Raw genomic sequence first — 22,735 nt, 5'->3', positions numbered from 1 at the left:
AATAAATTGCGCGCGCCTGAGGCGCGCATGGCGAAATAGGGGTGGGGCTTAACAAAACACTGTTTATCCATGATGCCAATTACACATTACACCACACACCATGATGACAATTACATATTACGCCGCACACCATGATGCCAATTACACATTACGCCACACAGCGTGATGACAAATATATATTAGGCCACACACCGTGATGACAATTACATATTACGCTGCACACCGAGATGACAATTACATATTACGCCGCACACCATGATGACAATTACATATTACGCCGCACACCATGATGCCAATTACACATTACGCCGCACAGCGTGATGACAAATACATATTAGGCCGCACACCGTGATGACAATTACATATTACGCTGCACACCGTGATGACAATTACATATTACGCTGCACACCGTGATGACAATTACATATTACGCTGCACACCGTGATGACAATTACATATTACGCTGCACACCGTGATGACAATTATGCATTATACCGCACACCATGATGCCCATTAGACCCCACACCGTGATGGCAATTACACAATACTCCCCACACACCGTAATGCCCATTACACATTATGCCCCACACGCCGCTGCCACACAACTGATGCCGATTACTAGTGCCAGATATGCCCCCACAGTGTCAGATATGTCACACATATATGCCTCCATAGTGCGAGGTATGCCCCCCAGCGCCAGATATGCTCCCACAGTGACACACATATATACCCCCACAGTGCCACAAATATGCCCCCACAGTGCCACATATATGCCCCCACAATGCCACACATATATGCCCCCACAGTGCCACATATATGCCCCCACAGTGCCACATATATGCCCCCACAGTGCCACACATATGCCCCCACAGTGCCACACATATGCGCAGTGACAAACATGCCGCCACAGTGCCACACATATATGCCCCCACAGTGCCACACATATATGCCCCCACAGTGCCACATATATGCCCCCACAGTGCCACATATATGCCCCCACAGTGCCACACATATGCCCCCACAGTGCCACACATATGTGCAGTGACAAACATGCCGCCACAGTGCCAGACATATATGCCCCAACAGTGCCAGAGATATATGCCCCCCCCCAGTGCCACACATATATACCCCAACAGTGCTACATATGCCCCCACAGTGCCACATATATGCCAAGTGACAAACATGCCCCCACAGTGCCAGACATATATACCCCAACAGTGTCAGACATATATGGCCCCCCAGTGCCAGATATGCCCCCACAGTGCCACATATGCCCACAGTGCCACATATATGCCCCCACAGTGCCACATATATGCCCCCACAGTGCCACATATATGCCCAGTGACAGACATGCCCCCACAGTGCCAGACATATATGCGCCCCCAGTGCCAGACATATATGTGCCCCCAGTGCCAGAACATATTATCCCAGCAGCAGCACAACTCACCGTTGTTGTTGTTGCTGCTGCCGGGGAGAGCAGAGTTCAGGTCTCCGGGTCCCCCGCCGCCTCCATCGCCGCTGCTGCTTCCCAGGGGAGGAAAGGGGAGGGGAGCGCATCACGCAGCGCGTCTCTCCTTCCCCTTCACTTCACTATGTCCCAGAGACTCTGTGATTGTGCCGACAGACAATCATATCTCGCGGGCTGGCTCCTGATTGGCTGCCGGCCCACGAGTTCTGTCAGTGAGTGACATAGTCAGGGGAAGGAGAGAGTGAGACGCGTGATGCGCTCCCCTCCCCTCCGAACGATATTTGCTGTGGCGGGGGCGGGGCACGGCAAGAGGAGGAAGAGGAGGAAGGGGGGAGCTGCCAGGCGCCCCTGCTATTTAACAGAGGCGGACAAGCCGTGCAGCGCCCGGGGCAGCTGCACGGCTTGTCCGCCTCTAGAAACGGCCCTGATCATTACCACAGCCAGCAGTGTGTGCAATACAAAGTATCCATTGCAATTCAAAATATCCAGCTGAATAATACTCGTAATATAATCTTGAATATTGTGCTGCAGCACCAGACCATTCTTTGGTATATCTGTAGTCAAATGGACTGTCTGACATGATAACTAGTAACTTATCATTAAAATATTTTCCCACTATTCTATTGATGATAATACTGTATCAGATTGAGTTACGGTAGGTGTCAATAACTTTGGGTCATATTTTAGGTCTGACCATATGTCATAATATTATTTCACTCTGGTCCACTGATTTATCATCATTACCACTTTGTATCTTGGAAAATGTTAGTTCTTTTTTATAGCAGCAGCAGTTGCAGGACAAGCTAAAGCAGGAGTGTTTGCCACTTGAGCTGAGAACTTGCTCAGTTTCGAACTCGGCTCCTGATTGGCTGATGAGCAGCCAATAATGCACATCAGGGGAGGAGCGGAGAATATAAACTTTCCCCTCTACTTCCAGTCCAGCATGGTACGCATACTGACGATTTGTTCTTTTACCTCTCCCAGGGATGCTGCTTGGAATGAAGTGGGCCAGTCTTTGCCGGAGGAGTCGGTAAGTATAATTTTCTTATGCAGATCTGTACAGTTGGATTATACTGGAGAAGGGGACAGACATGCAGTGGACCCTATAGGTGACTATAGAGTAAATGTTTGTAGTGTGAATTAAAGTTGTATTGTATGGATGTATCTGTGCTTTATTTAACTATTTGTAATGTTGTAGAACTACAGGACCCAGCAGGCCCTTTGATGTCCTGCATGTTGGGACTTTTGGTTAACCAAGTCCCTGCATGTGGTGCAGGCTTGTTCCACAACATTGCACAATAGTTTAATTCTAACTTTTACACTTAAAGCATCAGCCTGGTGCCCACTGCCCTGGGGCACCGGGGACAGCCCCGGCTAATTCTGTAGAAGGGGTCCCAACTCCCCCAGGGTTCCATCCTAGGCTGAACAGTTAGGGGGAATAATGGTTTTGCTGCAGGAACTAATATAAATAGTTTCCACTGGTTGTGGCAATACCCTGCTGGCTGTTTGGGCCCAGTCCTTGTTCTCAAACTACGTGGGACCCCTAGTAATTGTCTCCTTCATATTTTTGGAACCAGGACCAAGTCAGCCAGATCCATGCAGCCTTCACCCAAATACGTCTAGAAAATGAGGAGTATTTTCCAGGGATATTTTTGGGTCCTATAATGTTCTTTTTGACATTCAGCTGATTAGTAAATTAGGAATCACCATTTAAATACGAATCATTTGACTGAATGGTGATTTGTATTTGTATTCATTCGATGGTGTACAGTATGCATTCATATTTTAAAAATACGAATATGCATACTCCTGGCATATGAATACGAATGGCCGTATATTGGCCAAAGTATATTCAAACAATACAAATTTACGGGCGTACACAGCCACAAATGGCTAGTAATAGGTGTAATCGTAGCCATTTGTGGCTGTATACAGCTGTAAATTTGTATTTTGTACTATGTAAATGTGTGCTGAGGGGTGTCATGTAAATGTGTGTTGGGGAAGGGTGCTGAGTAGTGTGGCCAATCCCGGGATCGGGATCGGCGGGATCCTGGGATTTCGGGATTAGATTGCGCATGCGCAGTCTAATGCCGGGCAGCGTCTGAGCACTCGCTCAGATGCTGCCCGGCTGTTCCCATAACCTGACCCGGCGTGCGGCCTGCGTAGCGTGACAGTAGAGGTCACGCTGCGCAGGCCACACGTCTCCAGTGACCACCTGCCCGCCTACCCGCCTCTTCTCCGCCGCCCGCCAGCACGCCGGCCTGACTCCGCCCACCTGCCCGCCTCCGCCTGCCCGCCTCTTCTCCGCCGCCCGCCAGCACGCCGGCCTGACTCCGTCCACCTGTCCGCCTGCCCGCCTCTTCTCCGCCGCCCGCCTGCTGTCTTCTATGGAGGTGCACTTGCCGGGAGGCACCGTGCACCTCCAAACCCACTCCCGGCCGCCCGCCCGCACCCTAATGTAAGTAGATGTGTGGGTCGGCCGGGGTGGGTCCTATGCTAAAAATGTTTTTTTTTTTGGTGGGGATGCCAATCCCGGGATTGAGCATTTTTCAATCCCGGATCCCGGGATTGAAAAAATGCCCCGGGATTGGCATCCCTAGCGCTGAGTAAATAAAGGGTTGCTGTCCTGTGTGCTATTGCTGTAAAGCGATGATGCCCTGTGTGCTATCAAAATAAAGGGGCACTGTCCAGTGTGCTGTAAAAATAAAGCGTTGCGTCCCTGAGTGCTGAGTAAATAAAGTGGAGATATCCTGTGTGCTGTAAAAATAAAGGGTAGCTGCCCCATGTGCTGAATAAATAAAGGGACGCTGTCCTGAGATGTAAAGGGGTGCTGTCCCATGCTGTAAAGGGGTGCTGCTGTCCTGTGCTGTTAAGAGTGCTGCTTCCATGTGCTGCCATATAGGTGCAGTGGGGGTGCATGTTGATAGAAAATTGGAGGAGGAGGACACACAAAATTGGAGGAGGAGGACCACTTCCAAGTGCCGAAGCTGCTGCCACTAATCGTTGACAATGCAAGCCCATCAATGTTGTCTGCTAAGGCCAAAGCTCAATGTCATAGATGGCATATAAAATCCAAGAAGCTAAAATTAATAACCAAAATAAATTTAAACTATCTGAAGAAAAATGTAAAATTGGCAATATGACATTCACAACACAAAGTGTCAGGAAATGGCTAGGGTCTTGGCCTATGTTCATGATTATTGGTTCGCGGATGAACATTGCCGGGAGCGTGGAACGAAGAGCCGGAAACACGCTACCCGAACTTCCGGTCACTGCGATCGGATGGAGAACTCAGGAGACGGAGACGCAAGAACATCAAGAATGACAGCCCTGCACAGGATCCCCGCAAGATGCAGGAGAGGTATTGTAGGGACAGTGTAGGTCTGTTCACCCGTGCGTGATCCCAGTAACCTCCACTATATTATAACAAAATACCCAACAAACAGTACTCAGAAAAGAGCTGTATACATTTTAAGCAAAAAGCTTTTAACCCAATCTTTTTTCACAGGCAAGCACATTGTTACACTTGTATATATACTGTTATATTTTATATTATATTTTTTCCCAAGCGCCTTAACTCCCTAAAATCAACATATTATATACAGTCACACATACTGTATATACAAAATACAGTAAATACATAGTTACACAAAAGTACACATACATTGACACTCATATAGTCACACATACATAGATATTTGTATACACAAACCAACATAGTCACACACATACATGAATACAGACACACAGATTATATAGTGCCCCCTCCTCCTCCCATCCATCCATACTCTCATCACACACAAGCATGGTAGATACTGTACCTGGAATGTACTGTAAAAGATCCTCCGTCCTCCTCCTCCCCACCTCTCTCTCAATGCTGCTGCCTGGGGTCATGCGACATCCATTCCATCAATGTGTGTCCCCTACCCGCGGCCCCGCGCACCAACGCTTCTGATGGGATTCCAATTTCCTTTCAAACAGAGCGCCAGCGCTACCCGAATCAGCACTTTTGGGTAGCGCATGACGCGCTGTTATCCCTACACAGACACTAGAGGTACACAGTAGCTCTAGTGTCTATCTCCTCTAAGGCGGCGGCCATGTTTGGAGGGGCCATCGCCTTCCACAACAAGCTGGTGGCCGTAAAGCCTAGAAAAGGCAGCGGCGGCGGCACACTGGAGCACCAGGGCCCTATTTGCATTTTATAGTGGCGGCCCAAGACAAACGGAAACCAAGTGGCCCGGGGGGCACATGGCACCCTGCCCCCCCCCCCGACCAAGCCCGCCTCTGTCCAGAGCACTGTGTCGGTGTCAGTGCCTGCATTTTACCTTTGTAACACGATGGAACATGATTCTCCTGATTGGCTGCTGACCCGCAAGCTCTGGGGTCATATGTGTATCTGGCACCATGGGGGCATATGTGTATCTGGAACTATTAGGGACATATGTGTATCTGGCACTGCACTATTGGAGTCATATGTGTGAGGAAGCTGAGGAAGCCGTCGAGCGTTACTAAGGCGGAGAAACGCGTCTTGGAAGCCCGATACAGCCCGGTACCAGTACCCTGTTACGCTGCAATTAGTGTGGCCAATCCCGGGATCGGGATCGGCGGGATCCCGGGATTTGGCCTAAAAAAGTCTGGGATTTCAATCCCGGGATTGGAGAATCCAATCCCGGGATTTCGGGATTAGATTGCGCATGCGCAGTCTAATGCCGGGCAGCGTCTGAGCACTACGCTGCCCGGCTGTTCCCGTAACCTGACCCGGCTTGCGGCCTGCGTAGCGTGACAGTAGAGGTCACGCTGCGCAGGCCACACGTCACCAGTGACCGCCTGCCCGCCTACCCGCCTCTTCTCCGCCGCCCGCCAGCACGCCGGCCTGACTCCGCCCACCTGCCCGCCTCCGCCTGCCCGCCTCTTCTCCGCCGCCCGCCTGCCTGCCTCCGCCCGCCTGCTGTCTTCTATGGAGGTGCACTTGCCGGGAGGCACCGTGCACCTCCAAACCCACTCCCGGCCGCCCGCCCGCACCCTAATGTAAGTAGATGTGTGGGTCGGCCGGGGTGGGTCCTATGCTAAAAATGTTTTTTTTTTTGGTGGGGATGCCAATCCCGGGATCCCGGGAATCCCGGGATTGAGCATTTTTCAATCCCGGATCCCGGGATTGAAAAAATGCCCCGGGATTGGCATCCCTAGCTGCAATTATCAGCAAATCCATCGCTGACATCTGGTAAGCAAAATTGGCCAAAGGAGAGTATATTTGGACACTTAAACCTGGAGCCGGTCCAATAATATCAGGACCCATGTGAATTGCTCGGATATAGGAAAAAGTGGACACTACTTCCAAAAAATCACCGCAATCATAAGGAACATCATTAAGGGACTGGTAACTATTGTCTAATTGCCTCAGGAATACATTTGAATACCATACAAGCCTCGAATTGAAACATTACCTCGCTCTGCATAGCTAATATATGCTTTATGTGTTATATGTTGTCTGTCTTGTATGTATATTTGAGTGTTCATGAATTGTATTTTAATATGCCTTTTTTATTAAATAAGTGAATATCACAAATATTGTGTAATTGTACTTTGTGGTAGTTTTCAATCACTTCCAATATGTGTATCATGCCTCCATTTTCACTGGCCATGCCCCATGTAGCCACACGCATTTTTTTAGCGCACGCCTTTGGTGCGTGCACACAGTGCCACTAATTACTTTTTTTAGACATGTACCACTGGCTGGGGGCATTGTTTATTTGGCACTGCTGGGGGACATTGTGTAACTAGCACTGCTGGTGGGTATATATGGCATTACTGGTGGCATTATGTGTATATATGGCACTGTTGGGGGCATTGTGTATATATGGCACTATGTGTTAAAAAAAAGTTTATGCACCAATTGATGACCCGCCCCCTTTGGTAGCTCCACCCACATCACCACCCACTTCTGCCCCGCCCACAGTTCCTGAACCTATTTTCCTACAAAAATAGCACTGGGTATAGGTATCAGGAAACTAATTCAGAATGTTATCCTACAGAATTTGCATGCACATGGACATTTCAGCTTAATCTTACATTATTCTTTCCATTTTATAGGAAGTCTTAAGAGTATAATATAGTCCATGGAACAATGAGTTTTAATTAGACTATACACGTCAGTTAACAATATATACAGTAAAATTAAACCAGATAAACTTGTCAGAAATTACTGAGATTGGCTTACCTCTGCACACAGGTATATCATTCCATTCTCCATCACTGCAAAGTGCTTCAGGCTTCATAGATTGTCCCAGAGTATAACCAGATATACATTCATATAATGCACTTTCACCAGATCCATATTTGTCTTTCTTGTTTAACAAAATAGCATTGTCTACATTTGGTGCATGTCCACAAGAAGTATCTGAAAGTATAAAGAAGAGAAAACATATTATATAAATGTTTATGTTAAGGTGCCTATACGCAGTGTGATGCAGTGCCATCTTTCCCATTGGGCCTTATCGGCAGTTGCCACGGGGCCCAAGGATTCAAGGGTTCCACCCCAAAGTGGAAGACGGCTTTGCCCTGGAGGGTGGCTGTCACATGTAGCCGCGACGGAGCGCGGCGGGTACAGTACTCACCCGTCCGTGCCCGCCGCCGGCTAGCGTGTGCAGGCCCCGGTCTGCGGTGTGCGGGTAGCGGCAGCTCTGGGAAGGGATGGCAGCAGGGGAGCGTCGGGTAGCGGCGTCCTTGCAGATAGCGGCCCCGGGAGGCCGGCATCGCCATCTTGGTTGAGGGCAGAAGGCAGATTGGCCCAGAGTGGAGGTTCCCTCCTCATCCTGCGCTGACAGCCAATGGCAGCCGCCCCCTGGGGATATAGGGGATCTGCCTTGGCTGTTCAGTGTCAGTGCCATGAGTCTTTGGAGTCATTCACAACTCCTAGCTGATTCACGGATCCTGGCTCTTTCTCTCCTGACTCTGGTGCCTTGCTCCCTTCATCTTTCTACAAGGAAGTTTTCTCCTGACACCAATGCTGCACGTCCTACCTAGTGCTTGTTCCTGCTTGTGTCCCAGAATTACCCTGCACAGCATTCCGCTGCCCTCCTTCATACAACTCATTCATTCCATCATCTTTCAGTCATCCGGATCCATTTCTTCTGTCATCAAATCAACCTCTTTCCGGATCCTCATCTATGTACTCTGTCTCATCAAGTATACGTTTCCAGATTTCCCTGCCCGTTATTAGTATTGTGCTGGACTCTATTTAATTTATCCCAACTGTCACTTAAAGAAGTATTTGAGTGAACTTTATCATTTATGAAATCTGTTATTAAACCTGCACGTTTCAATCCTACTCCTCCTGGTCCGTCTCCGGTTCCTGTGCACCACACGACTCCATCCAGCCCTTTAAATGTGACAGTTTGCACTGACCCGATGGAATCGGGTGAAGCACAGGCCTCCATGACGGATGTTCTTCAAGGCATCATGGCTCGCTTGGAACAAGTAGAGGCTACCCAGCGTCAAGTGGCTCAATTTCTCCAGACCTTGTCACCACCTCAGGCGGCTCCCTCAGTTTCGGCAGCACCAACCTCCGGATCTGCGGCCTCTGCTGCTCCCCCTGGGCCAGCTGCTCCTCACCATCTACACCTGTCAACCCCCAGTAAATATGACGGGTCCCCGAGAGGGTGTCGAGGATTCCTGAATCAATGTGACGTCCATTTTACCCTCCAGCCTTCCAATTTCCCCTCTCCCAAGACTCGGGTGGCTTACATCGTGTCCCTACTGGCGGGTCCAGCCCTGGAGGGGGGGGCCCCCCTTTGGGAGCGTGCGGATCCCATCCTCAACAACTATGAAGAATTTGTGGCCTTCTTCCGTCGCATCTTCAACGAGCCGGGCAGAGTGTCCTCCGCAGCCAAGGAGATCCTAAGGATTCGTCAGGGCAGTCGCCCAGTGGGACAATATGTCATACAATTTCAAACCCTGGCTTCCGAACTCAGATGGAACGAAGAGGCTCTCGTTTCTGCCTTCTGGAACGTCCTAGCCGGGCGCATCAAGGACGAGTTAGCAACTCGTGATTCTCCTTCCACCCTGGCTGAACTCATTTCATTATGTAACAAGGTCGATCTGCGACTCCAAGAACGCCAACTTGAGAGGAATCGCTCTGATCGTCTTCGCCCTCGATTCCCTTCCAATGTCGCACCAGCCTCCAAACCAACCCCGCCTCCTGCGGTGTCAACAGATGAGCCCATGCAAATCAACCGCTCCCGTCTTTCTCTCGAAGAGAAGTCCCGAAGACGGCGAGAGAATCTGTGCATGTACTGTGGCTCCTCAGCTCACTTATTGGCTTCCTGCCCGCTGCGGCCGGGAAACGACCACTCCTAATCTCCCCGAGGGAGGTCCGATTAGGAGTCTTGCTTCCATCTCCCTCTTCTTCTGATTCCACCATTCCGGTTACCCTTGTGTGTCCCCAAGGGAGAAAAAGAGTTCAGGCCCTATTGGACTCTGGAGCAGCGGGAAACTTCCTTTCTTCTTCTTTTGTCACCCAACATGCCCTGCCGGTGCAACCCCTGGATCACTCGCTGGTCCTTACTGCAGTGGATGGGAGTCAAATTCGTAGTGGACAAATCACCCATCAGACTACCCCGGTGACACTGCTCATAGGAGCTCTACATCAAGAGACCCTCGAATTCTTCATTCTTCCACAGTCCTCACACCAAATGGTCCTGGGCCTTCCCTGGCTCTCCAAACATAACCCACACATCGATTGGACCAATATGGATGTCAAGGCCTGGGGAACAGATTGCCAGTCTACTTGCATTCCTAAGATCCTTCCGGTCTATCAGACCCATCCACAACATGAGGGTAACTGTCCTTCATCCTCTTCAGCTCCACCCTTGTCTATACCCGCACCATATCGTTCATTTACAGATGTCTTCAGTAAAGGAGGTGCCGACACCCTGCCTCCTCACCGTCCTTGGGACTGCCCAATAGAACTGGTGGCCGGGAAATTCCCTCCTCGTGGCCGCATCTATCCCCTGTCGCTACCCGAGACTGAGGCCATGTCCTCGTACATTCAAGAGAACATAAACAAAGGTTTCATTCGAACATCTACTTCTCCGGCCGGGGCCGGGTTTTTCTTTGTGAAAAAGTTGGATGGCGGTCTTCGGCCATGTATCGACTATAGGGCCCTGAACGACATCACCATTAAAAACCGCTATCCCTTACCCCTTATCGCAGAACTATTCGACAAGATCAGAGGGGCGGTAATCTTTACTAAATTGGACCTGCGAGGGGCCTACAATTTGATCCGGATCCGTCCAGGTGATGAGTGGAAGACGGCTTTTAATACGCGCGACGGCCACTATGAATACCTGGTGATGCCCTTCGGCCTTTGTAACGCCCCCGCCGTCTTCCAACAGTTTGTAAATGATATCTTTCGGGACTTGCTGTACCACTCCATCGTAGTCTATCAAGACGATATACTCATCTTCTCTCCTAATCTTCAACTTCACAGACAGACAGTGTCCGAAGTCCTACGACGTCTTCGCCAAAATCAACTGTTCTGCAAGTTGGAGAAGTGCGTTTCTGAGGTCACGTCCATTCCATTCTTGGGTCACATTTTCTCCGCCACTGGGATAGAGATGGACCCAGAGAAGGTGAGAGCCATCCAAGACTGGACAGCCCCCACAACACTCAAAGGAATTCAGAGATTCCTAGGGCTCTCAAACTATTACCGGCGATTTATCCGGAACTTCTCTACTATCGCTGCTCCCCTCACTGCTCTTACTTGCAAAGGAGCTGATCCAAGCCGATGGTCGCCAGAAGCATCCTCTGCCTTCCAGCAGTTAAAAAGAGCATTCGTGACGGCACCAATCCTCCTCCAACCAGACCTCGACAGGCCCTTCATTCTCGAGGTGGACGCATCCTCGGAAGGGATCGGGGCCATCTTGTCACAAAAAGGTGAAGATCAAGAATTACACCCTTGTGCCTTCCTCTCCAAAAAATTCCTTCCGGCAGAGAAGAATTACCCCATCGGGGAACAGGAGTTGCTTACAGTCAAAACTGCATTAGAGGAGTGGCGATACCTTCTGGAGGGGGCACGGCATAAGATCACCGTGTATTCAGACCACAAAAATCTGTTCTTTCTTAAACAGGCTCAGTGCCTTACTGCCCGCCAAGCCTGTTGGGCCATGTTTTTTGAACGCTTTGATTTCCAAATTAAATTCCGACCTGGAACCACGAATACTAAGGCGGACGCTCTATCCCGCTCCTTTGAGACGACCTCTGACCTAGAGACACCTCCTCGTCCAATCCTTGATCCGCTGGTCTTCGCCCAAGTAACCGTACAGCCATCTCCTCCTCCAGGTAAAACGTTCGTTCCCCCCGAACTCCGCAAGAAAATATTGTCATGGGCACATTCTTCCCGCTTCGCAGGGCACGCAGGAGCACAAAAGACCTTGATGTTCCTGTCATGTTCTTATTGGTGGCCAACCATCCACCACGACGTAACCAACTTCGTCGCCTCTTGTGTAAGATGTGCTCAGCATAAGGTGCCCAGAACAACTCCCGCTGGTCCTCTCCGCCCTCTAACCATTCCTACAGAACCATGGACCCATCTGTCAATGGACTTCATTTGCGAACTACCTCCCTCAAAAGGTCATACTGCCATCTGGGTAGTGGTCAACCGATTCTCTAAAATGGTCCATTTTGTCCCACTAAAAGGTCTCCCCTCTGCTCCAGTACTGGCTCAGCTATGTATCTCAACCATTTTTAAACTTCACGGACTGCCCAAAGAGATTGTATCCGACCGCGGAGTACAGTTCGTTGCAAAGTTCTGGAGAGCTCTCTGTGCCGCGGTACAGGTCAAACTCAAGTTTTCCACTGCCTTTCATCCCCAGACCAATGGCCAGACAGAACGGGTGAATCAAGACTTGGAGGACTTTATCCGACTGTTTGTTTCGTCTTCCCAAGATGACTGGGTGGATCTTCTCCCGTGGGCAGAATATATGCATAACAACTCCTATCACTCTTCCTCCGGAACCACCCCCTTCTTTACAGTATTCGGCAAACATCCACGATCTCCGGATTTCTCAGAATTATCCTCTTCCGAAGTTCCTGCAGCAACCACTTCATTACAACGCTTTGCTAAAATCTGGTCGGATGTCCACACCTCTCTTCTTAAATCTTCCGCCCGATACAAGAGGATGGCAGACAGGAAAAGAAGGGCAGCGCCCAGATTGAAAGTCGGAGACCGGGTATGGCTGTCTACCCGCCATATACGCCTCCGTCTGCCCTCTATGAAGCTGGCTACCCGGTTCATTGGGCCATACCCTATCATCCAAGTCATTAATCCGGTCGCTTATAGACTTCAACTTCCTCCTTCCCTAAGGATTTCGAATTCCTTCCATGTGTCCCTCCTCAAGCCTTTAAGGTTGAACTCTTATCAAAAGAAGATTCCCAAACCGCCCAAGATTAACTCCGAAAGTGGGGCTGAATTCGAGGTAAGACGCATTATAGACTCTCGTTGCCGCAATTCTCGTACCCAGTATCTGGTGGAATGGGTTGGGTTTGGTCCCGAAGAGAACTCTTGGGTGGATTCCATTGATTTGCACGCTCCAAAACTGGTAAAGCAATTTCTCCAGAGAAATCCTCACGAGACCCATAGGCGCCCTGGGGTCACCCTGAAAAGGGGGGTACTGTCACACGTAGCCGCGACGGAGCGCGGCAGGTACAGTACTCACCCATCCGCGCCCGCCGCCGGCTAGCGTGTGCAGGCCCCGGTCTGCGGTGTGCGGGTAGCGGCAGCTCTGGGTAGGGATGGCAGCAGGGGAGCGTCGGGTAGCGGCGTCCTTGCAGATAGCGGCGCCGGGAGGCCGGCGTCACCATCTTGGTTGAGGGCAGAAGGCAGATTGGCCCAGAGTGGAGGTTCCCTCCTCATCCTGCGCTGACAGCCAATGGCAGCCGCCCCCTGGGGATATAGGGGATCTGCCTAGGCTGTTCAGTGTCAGTGCAATGAGTCTTTGGAGTCATTCACAACTCCTAGCTGATTCCCGGATCCTGGCTCTTTCTCTCCTGACTCTGGTGCCTTGCTCCCTGCATCTTTCTACAAGGAAGTTTTCTCCTGACACCAATGCTGCACGTCCTACCTAGTGCTTGTTCCTGCTTGTGTCCCAGAATTACCCTGCACAGCATTCCGCTGCCCTCCTTCATACAACTCATTCATTCCATCATCTTTCAGTCATCCGGATCCATTTCTTCTGTCATCAAATCAACCTCTTTCCGGATCCTCATCTATGTACTCTGGCTCACCAAGTATACGTTTCCAGATTTCCCTGCCCGTTATTAGTATTGTGCTGGACTCTATTTAATTTATCCCAACTGTCACTTAAAGAAGTATTTGAGTGAACTTTATCATTTATGAAATCTGTTATTAAACCTGCACGTTTCAATCCTACTCCTCCTGGTCCGTCTCCGGTTCCTGTGCACCACACGACTCCATCCAGCCCTTTAGCCGTGACAGTGGCGGTGGGGAGCTGGGATCCGCGCAGCGGCGGTCAGCGGCATCCAGGCAGCGGTGACTCAGAGCTTGTAGTGGCTTACTAGCCTCATTTGCCAGTCGGGAAGTGCTGCTGATTTTGAAAAGACTGGCCGGACACTCAGCCAATAAGCATCCGGCCAGTCTTTTCAAAATCAGCAGAGCTTCCCGTCTGGTGGCAAATAGTGCTACATCAAGCTCCCAGCCCCCGCTGCACAGATCGCCGCTGCTGCACATAGGTGAGTGGAGGGGGTGGGGTCTCAAATTATTTTGTGCAGGGGCCCGATCTATTGTTAAGATGGCCCTGGTGTGATGTGCATTTTGAACTAGATCTAGTTAAAAAAAATTATATGTAGCACATACTTTATGTGGTTTGTAATGTGTGATGTGCGGAATCACATCGTGTATGGTCACCTTTATTGTTTCTACAGATGGAGCGCCTCTCGCTATTGCAGGGGATGGCGGAACCATCCCCCGCAAGCCGCTGTAAGGGGAAGCGCGCGCACGAGATGCGCACGTCGCCTAACAACGGAGCTCCCCCCGGGTCCCCGCCGCCTTGCCGAGGGTCGCCCCACTGGCCATGCCACCCGCAGCAGGGGAAACGATGGCGTAGCATTCCAGGATAATCATAGTCGTAGCCCATGCCCCATAACCACACCTCCTGTTTTCGGTCCAACGCCTTTGGTCCACACGTATCCCTCATCCACTGCCACTAATGTTGGCAGGTATGCAACTGCAAGTGAGTCAGTTGGAATGGCTGTTAGTGGCAGTTGGTGAGGTTCCCTATTTCAATTTTAAACTCTGCAGCAGCCCCATCTATGGTGTCCCCACGGCACTACATATATTCTCACCACTACTCCTTTTTTCCAGCACCATTGAAAGAATTTTATTGTTTTACTATATTTATATACTAGCTGACCCGCCCAGCGTTGCCCGGGAAAACCTTTATTTCCAAAATTGATGATAGTATGCTGTGCCAAAGACCTAAGATTGTAATTTGTTAAAGATTCCACCATAATGTTAGAATGTGTTTGCATTGATACTCAATGATGGCAATGAAATCAGGTGTGGTGTTGTTGTTTGAAACACAACGCTCCTGATTTGATAACTTGTATGTGTTGATGAATTCCACATTCACTCCTGAGATTTAGCACCTATGCCATACCCTCCAACATCTGAGGGTCAGAAATCGGTACAAAATCAGAAAGGGACGTGGCCACACCTCCATTTCTATACTTTCAATGGTACAGTTTCTAGGGTGTGTAAGTAAAGGCGCTGAGTGCGTGGAGACCAGGGTGGGCGTTACTTACCGCACCATAATTAATAAAAAATTCACCGCTCCCTGCCACTGCCGCTCCCCTCACCTATCCTGCCTGCAGCAGTCTCTGAGGTATGGAGATCTGTAAAGCACATGCACCAGGTGTCTCTACCAAACAGTGAGGCAGCCCCTGAGTGTGGGAGCAGGTCCGCGGGCCTGGCCACATGACGTCATGACGCGATGCACGCTACCCGCACCACTGCAATACACCACTGGGAACTGGTGCAATGGGCCAAATTCTTCCCTACACCCACCGGTCAATCCACCGATCCACCCATTGCAATTAGGGATTGAAAATGCTCAATCCCGGGATTCCCGGGATCCCGGGATTGGCATCCCCACCAAAAAAAAAAACATTTTTAGCATAGGACCCACCCCGGCCGACCCACACATCTACTTACATTAGGGTGCGGGCGGACGGCCGGGAGTGGGTTTGGAGGTGCACGGTGCCTCCCGGCAAGTGCACCTCCATAGAAGACAGCAGGCGGGCGGAGGCAGGCAGGCGGGCGTCGGAGAAGAGGCGGGCAGGCGGAGGCGGGCAGGCGGAGTCAGGCCGGCATGCTGGCGGGCGGCGGAGAAGAGGCGGGTAGGCGGGCAGGCGGTCACTGGTGACGTGTGGCCTGCGCAGCGTGACCTCTACTGTCACGCTACGCAGGCCGCAAGCCGGGTCAGGTTACGGGAACAGCCGGGCAGTTTTGTGCTCAGACGCTGCCCGGCATTAGACTGCGCATGCGCAATCTAATCCCGAAATCCCAATCCCGGGATTGAAATCCCAGACTTTTTTAGGCCAAATCCCGGGATCCCGCCGATCCCGATCCCGGGATTGGCCACACTAATTGCAATCATAAATGGGTGCATTGATAAGGTTTGGAGTGTAAGAAGTTGAAGAAGAATGAGAAAAAGATTTTCCATGTTAAAGTGTACAATTTACTCAATAAATCGTGAAAAAAATATAAGTGTACATAGAAGTACAATCAAGAAATGAAAGTAGGATTAAAAAATACATTCTGATTCAAACTGATAATTGTTTGGATGGGGTGGGTTGCGAAACAAATCTATAGGTGGGGGTATAGATATTGTGGGCATAATTGGTGTTTGGTACACCTACAGGGGGTCCTCAATTGATGGGATTTTCACTACAGTGTCACGGTCACAGTGTCACCATAGCGGGATTCCAGACTGGGGTCCAGGTGGTCTTTTAGGGACCCTTTACAATCCCATAGGTCTCTTCTCCTTGAGCCTACGGTCTCCCTTAATGATAGTCAAACACTGAGAGAGACCGTAGGTTCCAGGAGAAGAGACCAATGGGATTGTAAAGGGGTCCCTAAAAGACCACCTGAACCCCAATTGGAAATCCCCCTTTTGGTGACACTGTAGTGAAAATTTCTCATCAACTGGGGACCCCCTGTAGGTGTATCAAACACCAATTATGCCCACAATATCCATACCCCCCTCCACCTATAAATTTGTTTCACAACCCACCACCATCCAAACAATTATCAGTTTGAATCAGAATTAATTTTTTAATCCTACTTTCATTTACTTAATTTTTTTTTTTTTATTTCATTTTTATTGTTTTAATACACAATTAAAAAGACAGACATGGGAACATCAACTCACAAGAGGTACATAATGGTATTACATTAGCTGTTGTTGTACGGCTGATTGCTCACACACAATAACAGTACTAGATACAACACAATACAATACAATACAATACAAGACCCAAAAAAAAAATAATAAAAAAAAAAGGACAATGTAGTATATCAGTTTTTATCCTCATCCTTTTTCTAGTGGACGTCGAAGTGACAAGGCCTGGGCATATCCGTTATTATCTATCGATAACGCCATGGAACAACTATCATATCAACACTGGCTACTAATTTTCTATTAATGCTGTTTTATCTTTTTATGGCAGGCGTGTATATGATGCTATGGTCATATTGACTTGTTATATGATACATCTTGACCTATTTGCTTGTTTTTGGCTACATGGCACAGCTACTTATTTGGTTTTTTAACTCTTTAAATATATTTAACTTATGTGCATACCCTATAGTTTGTGAGAGATGATAATGCTAAAAAAAAAAAAAAGAGAAAAAAAGGAGGTGAGGAAAGGAAGAGGGGGACTCTAAGTCCTCCAAATATTGTGACTTATTTAACTTTATTTACTAATGTGTTACACTTTTTACATAAATAGATTCTAACCATCTGTGCCATATATTGAAATATGTGCTTAACTTTTTTCTACCTAAATAAATATATCTTTCTTGTGTACACGTGTAGTTGACTAGTGCCATCCATGCAGTGGGGTCGGGGCCATCCTTAGATAGCCAGGTTCTTGCTATCATCATCTTGGCCAGTGCACACATATTATATATATATACAGCCTGTCATATTTATTCAAAACGTTATCTGCACAGATAGACAAGATACAACTTTTGGGATTCAAGGTGGTTACAGGAATACCCGTATTTACCAACATTTGTAGCACTTCCCTCCAAAATTCTTTTACCACATCGCATTCCCATAGTAAATGCCAAAATGAGCCCAGTGCCCTCTTACATTTTGGACATAAGAGGGATGCCCTGGCTCTCATCTTTACCAGCCTGGTCGTAGACATATACGATCTGTGCAGAACATACATCTGTATCTGTTGTACTCTTACAGAATTGGTTGCACATTGCACAGAGGCCAGTGCCATCTCCCATTCACCACGCAGAAAAACGCCTACATCCTCTTCCCATTTTTCGGCTAATGATTCCATTCCACCGGTGCTGTGTGTATCTGAAATCATATTGTATAACCTTGCTACAATTTTTTTTTTACCCTCTTTCAACAACTCTCTTTTTACTGGGGATATAGAAAAATTTGGTATGCTATTTTTAAATTGGGCTTCCAATGCACATCTCAACTGTAAGAACCTAAAGAAAAACGATTTGGGGAGTGAAAACTCTACTGCCAGGTTTGTATATGATTTTAAAACTCCATGTTCATAAAATTGATTAATCGCTACCACCCCGTATGTACCCCAAACAGTATCAGGCTGAAGGGTTATCAGCTCCCCAAATTTCCCATAGTCTGATAATGGATGATCAATCTCAGTATCGGAAAAGCCAATTAGACTATTGGCTTCCCGCCATATCTTGACCGCCTGCGCCACTAAGGGAGGGTCTTTTTTAGTGACTCTCCCCTTCAGTAAGTACTGGAGTGGAGTACATCTATCGTTCCCTTGTGACATAAGGATTTTAACTAAGCTGTTATCATACTCTGTAGTAATCCAGTCTTTAATGTGCAGCAGTTGTCCTGCTAAATAATACCATCTGAAGTTGGGGAGAGAGAGCCCACCTTGTGTCTTTTTCCTCACCAGGGTGTTCATTTGGATTTTGACTCTATTGTTGTTCCATATAAATGACGACAACTGGGAGTTTAATTTTTTGAACAAGGACATCAGCAAGTACACTGGTGACTGCTGAATAGTATATAAAACCTTGGGTAAGATAATCATCTTGATCAAGTTAATCCGGCCAGTGACAGTGAGCAACAATTTGCTCCATGATTTGAATTTTACTGTAATAAAGTTCAACAATGGTTGTACATTCAACTGGCAGTAATCGTATGGGTTTCTTGATATCCAGATCCCCAGATATTTAAAGGAGTCTGTCCATCTGACAGGCAAATCCACATATGGTTCATTGGGTATAAACTGTTTCGTAGCCATTATACTGGATTTGTTTACATTTATGCTAAACCCCGAATATCTACCATGTGATTCAATTAGGTTTAGTACTTTGACGGCTGAAACTGTGTAGTCCTGCATAAAGATTAATAGGTCGTCGGCATACAATGCCACTACATCCACGCATTTACCCGCTGCAAATCCTACAATGTCAGGGCTAGATCTTATAGCACAAGCAAGTGGCTCAATAGCCAAGGAAAACAGGCTTGGTGATAATGGGCATCCCTGCCTCGTCCCGCGCTGGAGGGAGAAGGCAGCGGACGTCCAGCCATTTATTGACACCCTAGCTGTTGGGTTGTTGCATAAAATTTGAATCCACCTAACAAAATTTCCCCCAATGCCAAGTGCCTTCATAACCGCCCATAGATATTCCCACTCGGCTGCGTCGAATGCCTTGGCGGCATCTAAAGACATTATTGCTGATTTACTTGTGATATTTTGCGAAATTTGGAGGTGCCTAAATACCTTTCTTATATTTAACGATGTGGATTTGCCTGGCAGGAACCCTGTTTGATTAGAGTGTATGATTTTCTCCAGGTGTTCATTCAGCCTAGTCACTAGAATCTTAGCCAGTATCTTTGCCTCTGCTGGGATCAGTGAAATTGGCCTGTATGCCTCGGGGTCAGTTGGATCTTTCCCCTGCTTCAGCAAAAGTATTATTTTGGCTTCCATCATGGAACAGGGGCACTCCCCTTTTTCAAAACAGGACGCAAAGAAATCCATCAACAGCGGGGCAAAAAAATCGACATATTTTTTATAGACGTCTATGGGTATGCCTTCTAAACCGGGGGCCTTGCCGCCTGGTAATGACCTTATAGCATATGTTATTTCTTCCAACGTTATTTGGGCTTCCAGGACATCTTTATCATCTGGATGTAGAGTGGGCATTTCAATATTACTCAAAAAATTCTGTATTTGCAGGGGCTTAAACTGATTCCTAGATGAATATAAAGTTTCAAAAAAATCTTTAAATACCATACCAATATCCTCAGTTTTGTGTTGCATAATACCCCTACTGTCTAACACTCTGTAGATATTATTTGAGGGTTTTTCTACACGTGCCAGATAGGCCAGATAACTGCCCACTTTGTCAGAAAAGGCATAGAACCTCTGGGTATTAATTTTTGTATATTTTATATCTTCAGATTTTATGAAGTCAAGCCATTTCTCTCTGGCCTGGTCCCATGCTTTTTTAGCTGCGGGGGTACCATCTGTTAAGTAGCTGGCCTCGCAGATATTACAAGCATTTTCAAGATCCAATATTTTCTGTCTCTTCGCTCTTTTGATCTCCCCTGTTTTTTTTTTTGAGAGTGCCTCGTAGATAAGCTTTGAAAGTATCCCAGATAATCATATCTGACGCTGAACCTTTATTAATAGCCCAAAATTCATCCCATTGCTCGATTAGCCCGGTCATGGCTTCTGTATTATTTAGCCAGGTAGCATTAAATTTCCAAAAAACACAGCTCTTTACTGTGGAGTCGTCTAGCTCTAACATTAGTGGGGAGTGATCTGAGATGCCTCTTGTTTTGTAGCTTATGCTGACTATAGATGGCAATAGGTCTTTGGATACCAAGGCCAGGTCTATTCTTGAGAATGCTGTGTAGGAAGTGGAAAAGCATGAATATTGTCTTAGTTCTGGATTTGCTACTCTCCATGGATCAGTCCACCCTAGATCTTCAACAAAATTACTAAAACTTCTAGAGCAGCTGTCAACCTTGCCGCCCAGTTGAGTTCTTTTCCATCTGTCCATATTGGGATTCAACACATTGTTAAAATCTCCAATACAGACTACTGGCACATCAGGAGTGGTTGTGACAAAATCGGCAGCTGCAACTAGCACATCAAACACAAAAGGGGGTGGTATGTAGATAGCCAGCAATTGTATATGTTTTACATTAATTATACCGTCAAGAAAAATATAACGACCGCCTGGGTCTATCTTTACTCTATTGCATTTAAATGCTACTGTTTTTTTAAACAATACCGAGATGCCCCTTGCGTGTGTCGTGAAGGGAGCATGATATGCCTGGTTTACCCATGGCCTGTTAAGAGCCTGTAGATTTGGCCTTGTAAGGTGAGTCTCAGATAGACATATTGGGGGAAATTTACTAAAGGAAATTTGTAAAAAATAGGTGTATTTGTATCCAGAAATACACTTATTTTTGACATTTACTATCCCGAAAATACGGCAATTCGTATTCGTATTGATAGCACATCAATACGAATACGAATTGCCGTATTTTCGGGATAGTAGATGTCAAAAATAAGTGTATTTTTGGATACAAATACACCTATTTTTTACAAATTTTCTTTAGTAAATTTCCCCCATTATATCTGCCTTGCTTTGTCGCACCTGATGCATGACAAGGGATCGCTTTATTTTGTCATTCATTCCTCTGGTGTTCCATGCTAAAATACAGACCATCTAATCCTTACACTTTAATATATAAACAAATAGGCCAATTATTCACCGGGCTAGCTCTATTAATGCACATCATGTTCCCTTCATTGTCACCAGCGGGATCCACTGCGTTATCAAAATTACCATGATACTTCACCATCCTTTTAAACAATACTACATAAAGACAATAACATTTACCCTCCTCCCCCCACCCTATATGCCCCCCCCCACCATAGGCATATTTAATAAATCCTTCCTACACAAAAAACTATTACTACAAAATGATTGGCACCCAACAGGGGGCTATTGAACCCTAAACCACGGAAACATAATAAGGCAGTTGTCCTTTCCCTCTCCCCCGACTTTTATAAGAAGAAAAAAAAAAGGCCCTGGGGAAGTCCTTTACTTAAGGAGCAAGTTGGTGTCTTGCTGGAACCTTTTTGTCCAGCCATATTCCTGCTTCTCTCGGTGTCTGAAAAAAATGTGATTCCCCATCTACCATAACCTTCAGTTTTGCGGGAAATTGGATAGAGTACTTTATATCCAATTCCCTAAGGCGTTTTTTAACATCTGCGAACTGGATTCTACTCTTCTGGACGTCGAGTGAAAAATCGAGAAATGCTGAGATTTTAACCCCTTCATGTTCCAGCGAGCCTTTTATACGGGTCAGACGCAGCAGGGTATTTCTGTCCCGGTAGTTCAATAATTTAAAAATAAGTGTACGGGGTGGTGCACCTGGTTGAGGAGGCTTTGCAGGCACTCTATGGGCCCTTTCGACCGCAAATTGTTTCGTGAACGAGGCCATATCGTGGTTATTACTTATTAATTGCTCCACGAACTTTGAAACGTCAGCCCCTTCTGCTCTTTCAGGGAGCCCCACAAGTCTAATATTGTTTCGGCGTAATCTGCCTTCAACATCTGACAATTTATACTTGATTTCACGAATCTGTGAGGCCATGTCGGCCATAGAGTGCTGCATTTTTACATTGGAGTCTTCCACCGCCGAGATGCGGCTCTCTGCCTCGCTCAGCCTGTTTTTAACTTCCTTTAAATCATCTTTAATCTGGATTACATCAGCCTGCACACTATTTATTTTTTCCCCTAGGCGCATCTCACTGTTGTTAATAGCGTCCAAGATCTGTTGCAGGGTGGCATCTGGTGGGGCAGCGGGGCTTTTTTCTTTTAAAGGGGTAGTTTGAGGAGTGGAGATTGAAGTTTGCGAGGTATTACCAACCTGGGTTCTAGCATATTTCTCCAAGCGGGCTGCGGCTGCTGTACCAGTTTTCCCCATATTTAGAGAA

At 47.5% G+C, this 22,735-nt stretch overlaps 1 protein-coding gene across 5 annotated transcripts in view; it reads right to left on the bottom strand.

Moving 5' to 3' along the window:
* The window catches only part of LOC146026277 (complement factor H-like), a 960,333-nt gene that overhangs the window by 859,992 nt on the left and 77,606 nt on the right, over window positions 1–22,735 (bottom strand). For all 5 annotated transcript variants that reach the window (XR_014454407.1, XR_014454408.1, XR_014454409.1 and 2 more), the window contains one exon: window positions 7,686–7,865. Coding sequence is in view for 2 of the 5 variants with exons in the window: in XM_083156811.1 (XP_083012937.1) it covers window positions 7,686–7,865 (180 nt within the window). In the remaining 3 variants the exon portion in view is untranslated. The remainder of the gene's footprint in view (window positions 1–7,685; window positions 7,866–22,735) is intronic.

Source organism: Crinia signifera, chromosome 8, assembly GCF_055691185.1.
Source record: "Crinia signifera chromosome 8, ASM5569118v1, whole genome shotgun sequence".
Taxonomy (NCBI): Eukaryota; Metazoa; Chordata; class Amphibia; order Anura; family Myobatrachidae; genus Crinia; species Crinia signifera.
The sequence above is the reverse complement of the archived record's forward strand: the minus strand, read 5'-3'. Positions and strand labels throughout refer to the sequence as shown.